This window comes from Oncorhynchus mykiss, chromosome 15, assembly GCF_013265735.2.
Source record: "Oncorhynchus mykiss isolate Arlee chromosome 15, USDA_OmykA_1.1, whole genome shotgun sequence".
NCBI lineage: Eukaryota > Metazoa > Chordata > Actinopteri > Salmoniformes > Salmonidae > Oncorhynchus > Oncorhynchus mykiss.
The window spans coordinates 41,152,435-41,159,015 of NC_048579.1; the positions used below are offsets into that span (position 1 = coordinate 41,152,435).

The 6,581-nt window shown below is 42.7% G+C and overlaps 1 protein-coding gene across 1 annotated transcript in view; it reads left to right on the forward strand.

Annotated features, from left to right (window-relative positions):
• LOC110490065 (sodium/potassium-transporting ATPase subunit beta-3) overlaps positions 1-4,423 on the forward strand; it is a 63,328-nt gene extending 58,905 nt beyond the window's left edge. Inside the window, exons 4-7 of the mRNA XM_021563201.2 lie at positions 459-646; positions 1,448-1,498; positions 3,275-3,361; positions 3,628-4,423. Coding sequence (XP_021418876.2) covers positions 459-646; positions 1,448-1,498; positions 3,275-3,361; positions 3,628-3,795 — 494 coding nt within the window. The 3' untranslated portion in view covers positions 3,796-4,423. The remainder of the gene's footprint in view (positions 1-458; positions 647-1,447; positions 1,499-3,274; positions 3,362-3,627) is intronic.
• The last annotated feature ends 2,158 nt before the right edge of the window (positions 4,424-6,581 follow it).

A 6,581-nucleotide genomic window follows, 5' to 3' on the forward strand; every position in this document is an offset into this window, starting at 1 on the left:
TTGGGCCACCATGGTAAAGCAAATTTGAGATTGAGTAGTTACAGTTGATTCCACTTTGTATACATGACTAAGGAGTATTCTACCTGACTTGAAAGTGCACTGTAATCCTTGGCAGATGCACTGGAATATGCATATGCCACAGGAGTTTAGTGGCCCCTCAATTGGGGAGGATGGGCTCGTGGTAATGCCTGGAATGGAATAACACTTGGCTTGATGCTATTCCATTCGCTCCGTTCCAGCCATTGTTATGAGCCGTCCTACCCTCAGCAGCCTCCACTGATTATGTAATATGTATCCCAAACAAACAAACAAACAAGTAATGCATACGTTATTGTGAAATAATTATTAGCTACAATGTTGACATGTAATATTTAGGTGAATACTGTCTGTACCAGGTAAATAGCAGGCTGTCAAATACAGTGGAACTTGAGTCTGTGCCCTATGTTGGGACCCCTCAGAATACAACGACACTGTGCAGGAGAGGAACGAGCTGTGTATGGTGGGAGAGTACTATGAGCAGGATGATCAGGAGGAGAAGAAGGTGTGTCAGTTCAAGCGCAGTCTGCTCCGGCAGTGCTCTGGCCTGTCTGACACCACCTTTGGCTACACCGAGGGGAAACCCTGCGTCCTGGTCAAGATGAACAGGGTGAGTGCCCCGACTGGAGGTTGTCGGTTCTGCTCTTCTGAAAATGCATTGGGCAGCGTTAGCCCACTGAGCTAAAGCCTATAGACTGGAGCTTAAGCCTTAAAGCTATTAGCTCTGGGAGGTAACACAAGTCTTCAGGTCTCAGGCAAGGTCACTTATCACACAAGCGTGGTTCACTGAACTACCTCCCCTACACGAGTACCTCCCTGTCTTTGATCCATTGCCTTTGATCTACAGCTTTTCAGTGTATCCTCTCTCTGTCTTCATGCAGACGTAGAGTTTGTTCAAATTCATATTGAAAAGTGCATATTCTCTGTCCTTTCCACTGCACTTGTTTTTTAATCACTGTTTGGAATATCCTCTGACGACAGGGCATCCTGTGTCAGCATCTCTGTTTGCAGGGATTGAGGTCAGAGTGAATTGATTGGCCTCTGTGTAGCCTGATTGGTATTCAGTTCAATCCAACTTAATAAATCCAGTCAGGGGCAATTAAGAAGATTCTTAGGCATCTCTGAGAACACTATGTCTATGACAGTCAAAATCCCTGGCCCTTCAGTAAGCAGGCAGCACACATGTGCCCCATCTACAGACTTGGCCAGCTCATATCAAATGACCTCATTGTGTCACTAACTGAGCTACTTCTTAACATATCTCAAATCAGTGCGTCCATTTCTGAGACCATTCTGAAATCTGGTGTCTCGATCATTTTTACATGTAAACAAGCTTGTGGAATGGATATAGAACACATGTAAAGAAAGGTTGCTATAATAGTATTTTAATGTATTCTTCTCACTCCTGCAGATCATTGGACTGAAACCGCGAGGGGACCCCTACATTAACTGCACAGCTAAGGTAAGCAAACAAACAGTTAATTGTGTGTGTGTTCCAGGTTGTGTCTTTGTGTGCTAGGACTTTTAGAGACAGGTTATGTGTCTATGTTTTTTTGTATTTTGTATTTTGTGTGTGTGTGTGTGTGTGTGTGTGTGTGTGTGTGTGTGTGTGTGTGTGTGTGTGTGCATTATGTAGATATGCACATGTATGTTTCAGTCTGTGTTTTCACACACGTGTCTGTATTTGATTTCTCTCCACGCTGCCTGTAGGGCCAGCAGTTCACTGGTGGGTAAGAAATTGGGTCATAGCCCCCTATGTTTTCCCATGGTCCTAGCCCTAGCCTTTCCCCATTACCTTTCTGCGCTGCTTCTGTCCAACTCTGTGATGTGGCGCTTTGACCTCTGCTGCTTTAAACAGCATTCATGGCGTTCATATTGTTGAGCTTTCTACTCTAACCCCTATATACATTACCTAATCACCTCAGAGACTAAATAGACTGAGGAATAGTCAATGTTAAAGCATTGATCTTTTTAGTAATTATTGTCACTGACTGTATATAACTGCAGTTGGTGTATATATCTGGATGGTAAGCTGAAAAGGTTAATTCCATTGATTTTAGAACCCTGCTCCGCTGCACCATGGCTCCCACTAACAATGTTTCCCTGGTTTTTGTCTGGCTCTGACATGACTTTTACCCCCTTTTCTCCACAATTTCATGGTATGCATTTGGTAGTTACGGTCTTGTCTCACCACTGCAACTCCCATACTGACTCAGGAGAGACGAAGGTTGAGAGCCGTGCGTACTTCAAAACACGACCCAACCAAGCCACGCTGCTTCTTGACACAATGCCCACTTAACCCGGAAGCCAGCCACACCAATGTGCTGGAGGAAACACCATACAGCTGGCGACCATGTCAGCGTGTATGCGCACGGGCCCGCCACAGGAATTGCTAGAGCGCGATGGGACAAGGACATCCCTGCCGGCCAAACCCTCCCCTAACCAGGACGATGCTGGGCCAATTGCGCGCAGCCCCATGGGTGTCCCGGTCGTGGCCGGCTGCGACAGAGCCTAAACTCAAACCAGGATCTCTAGTAGCACAGCTAGCACTGTGATGCAGTGCCTTAGACCACTGCGCCACTCGGGAGGCCCTGGCTCTGACATTCTAACAACTTCTCTCTCTCAGCGCGCGTGATCTGGGTTTCATCTCTCCCTCACCAAGACTGTCAACTCTGGACTTTGTGACCTGTTTGCAAATGTTTAAAGGTGAACAGAGAAACACTGATGCTGTACTCTGCTTTTCAGCAAACGAAAAGGCTCTTTTAAATACTTCACTGGTGTTTTAACTCCCATCTGTCCTCCTCTCGTTCTCTCTAAATTCATTTGAATTTCTCCTCTCCACCGTAGACCATTCTGCTAACCATAGAGAACCATCTGGTGGCAGATTGTATGTGTGTGCGTGCGCGTGTTTGTACGGGTATGTGTGAGTGGATGGTAGCTATATTATGCGTCCGTGCGCATGTGTGGTAACTGTTGTGTACTGTGAGAGTGTGTGGTGGTTTACACTATGTTGTGTGGTCCATGCCGTGTGCACATGTGTAAAGCTACAGTGTGTGTGTGTGTGTGTCTGTTTGTCCACTACAGGGTTGTTGTTTACAGAGTTAGTCAGATTGTTGTTCTGAGAGTCATTTGTTCCAAGGGTCTTCATATGTATAGTTCTGTGATCTCACACCTCTTCCTCCTCCTCCTCCTCTTCTTCACCCCCTCCTTCCTCTTCATCCTCCTCTTCCTCCCACAGAGAGAAAGCCCCCTGCAGATGCAGTACTTCCCATCCGAGGGGCGGTTCGATAAGATGTACTTCCCTTATTACGGGAAAAATTTACATGTAAGTACATTACGTTACATATTTATATTGAGAAGGAAACTGTTCATGAATAGAATAATTTAACTTAATTACAAGTAGTTAATGTTACCATTGTCAAGGCAGTCTGGCGAGAAGAGAATGCTAGGAAATGTATGGGAGTGAACTAAGACTACATTAATGCCAGTGTATTGTCATGACAATGACTGTTATGTGTGTGGATATGCGCACATCTGTGCATATATGAATAAACATTGGTTTATCTCCATCTCTTCCTGTGTGTTTGCCAGTCAACCTACGTTCAGCCACTGGTCGCGGTCAAGCTTCTGCTGACCAAGGAGGACTACAACAATGAGCTGACCGTGGAGTGTAAGATCGAGGGCTCCGACCTGCGGAACAGTGACGACCGTGACAAGTTCCTTGGGCGCGTCACGTTCAGGGTCAAAGTGGTCGAGTAGTGGTTCAGGAAAACCACCAGCGTTGCACAATGCCGCCTTTGAGTATAATCAATGCCCTCACCCACCTCCACCTCTTCCTCCATCCACTTCCCTCCCTCCAACTGGTGGATCAGGGGAAGCTACGGTAGCAGGGTTGTGTGCTCCTTATAAACTAACAACATGAACCCCCCCTGAAACACACACAAATACACACCTCTCACCCCCACCTCCATTAAAGTTAGTGGTAATGTAGCAACAACGTGCCATAGTAGGGACCTGTATATAGCTGTATTTGGAGCATTGAGTTGTGGTATTTCTCCCGTAGTGCTGTGCAGTCTGCTATGTGTGATGTGTTGTTTCTGTATGTACATACTTGATGGCTATAAACACTGTTTTTCTTTAGCTCACTATGTCTGAACGCTGTAAGAGATCAAACTAAGAAATAGATGAATAGCTGTAATTTAAGATTATTGATTAAGAGAATACATGAAGGATGAAAAATGCCCCAAAATATATCTGCTTATAATTCAACCTACCTGTCCAACATCTAAGGGAAGAGATTTTTACACCCCTATGGGAACTGTGCTTTGTACAGATGCCTTATGGTCGGTATGAGAACAAATCTTAAATAAAGATGATTTTAAAGATATTTGCATTAAAGATATTTGTGTCCATTTACTTTTAGTGCCATGGCTGGGATAAATTAAAGGACAAGTGTACTGCACTTCTGGCAATACGCCTTTTAATGGCAATTGCCCTGACATTCGCAGAGATCCCACACGGTACACGCTGCGGATGTCAGCCCTTGTTAACAATGCAACTTTAAATCTGAGCCCAGGATTTGAATGTGGAGTTGAATGCTCTGTAGTATTGTGTTGACCTGCTGCCCTCACATGGTGGTCCTATGGAAATAACCCTGATGAAGGTCTATTGACCCATTAAAACATGACCATAATTATATCCTGATTCCTGCTTACAAGCAAAAACTAAATCAGGAAGTACCAGTGACTCACTCTATACGGAAGTGGTCAGATGACCTGGATGCTACGCTACAGGACTGTTTTGCTAGCACAGACTGGAATATGTTCCGGGATTCATCCAATGGCATTAAGGAGTATACAACCTCAATCATCGGCTTCATCAACAAGTGCATCGACGACGTTGTCTCCACAGTGACAGTATGTACATATCCCAAACAGGTAACATCCGCATCGAGCTAAAGGCTAGAGCTGCCGCTTTCAAGGAGCGAGACACTAATCCGGATGCTTATAAGAAATCCCGTTATGCCCTTAAACAAACTACACTGGTTTCTCCTTTAAAAGTTGTATCATACTGCAAACACACCTTCCGTGCTGCTGCAGAATTCTATGGCACGTTATTTAATTGTCAGACATTTTTATCATTAATGCTAGTTAAAGCTAGTTTGACCACCAGAGGGCATCTTTGAGAAGCATTTGATAGTCTTCAATATTGGCATTACTAGAGAATTTAAAACTTTTTTGTAAGAACATAGTATATGGGATTGATTTGAAGAAATATAGCTTAATTATTTTGATTAATATTATGGGGTTTCTATTCCAAGAAAAACAAAAAGCGAAACCCTCAGGGTTTCCGTTAGGATGGAAAGGAAAATATGACTCTGTACAATGTGGTGGTCGGGAGTAGGCTACAGTACTAAGAGCATAAGAGGATTGGAGGATTCTAAATTAATCTAAGGGACATTTTTCGTTAGGGCAAATCTGATATGTGAAAATATCTAAGGGGCTTTTATATCATTCTAAATTAATAATAATAATAATCTCTTTGATTAAAAAATAACGATATTTTGGAGATGTTTTCGTTTTAATTTAACCTAGAGTGAGCGAGGAAAAAGGCCATTCTTGAACATGGGGTGAGACATTCTCACAAATTTGTAAATAAAGTCAGTTTGTTATTTATAATTATTTATTTCTGTTTTTAGAAGGAGAGAAACCAAAAGCTGCCTCATGGGTTTCCCGGTGGCGGCCGGCACAGGTATCGAACAAGCATCTGTAGCAACGCAGTTTGTAATCTGAATAAAAGCCAAAATAATATTTATAGATATATGTAAAATAATTTCATATGGGTCTCCCGGTGGCTGTCGGCACAGGTATCAAACCAGCATCTGTAGCAACGGGATGCCCCAGCCAAAGTTTTTAATTCTGATCAATTGCTTTGCACAAAGTATCAAAATACAGAGAGGTGTTGGTAAAGGTATATTGTCCTGCTAATAGCCCATGATGGGCTATTATAATACTGTACATGGTGTCCAGGTCAGGATAACCAAAATATTTCTTTATTAGAGACTATCAGAAATAATGTTGGTACTTATTTTGATCAAAAAGCCATGAATGAGTCAGTCAGCTTTATGTATGTGCCGAGGCTAAACTGTGCCATCAATTTGATTATTTAGCAGACATAACTTGCTTATATTCAGTTAACACATACAGTTGAAGTCGGAAGTTTACATGCACCTTAGCCAAATACATTTAAACTCAGTTTTTCACAATTCCTGACATTTAATCCTAGTAAAAAAAAATCCCTGTTTTAGGTCAGTTAGGATCACCACTTTATTTTAAGAATTTGAAATGTCAGAATAATAGTAGAGAGAAATATTTATTTCAGCTTTTATTTATTTCATCACATTCCCAGTGGGTCCAAAGTTTACATACATTCAATTAGTATTTGGTAGCATTGCCTTTAAATTGTTTAACTTGGGTCAAACGTTTCAGGTAGCCTTCCAAAAGCTTACCACAATAAATTGGGTGAATTTTTGCCCATTCCTCCTG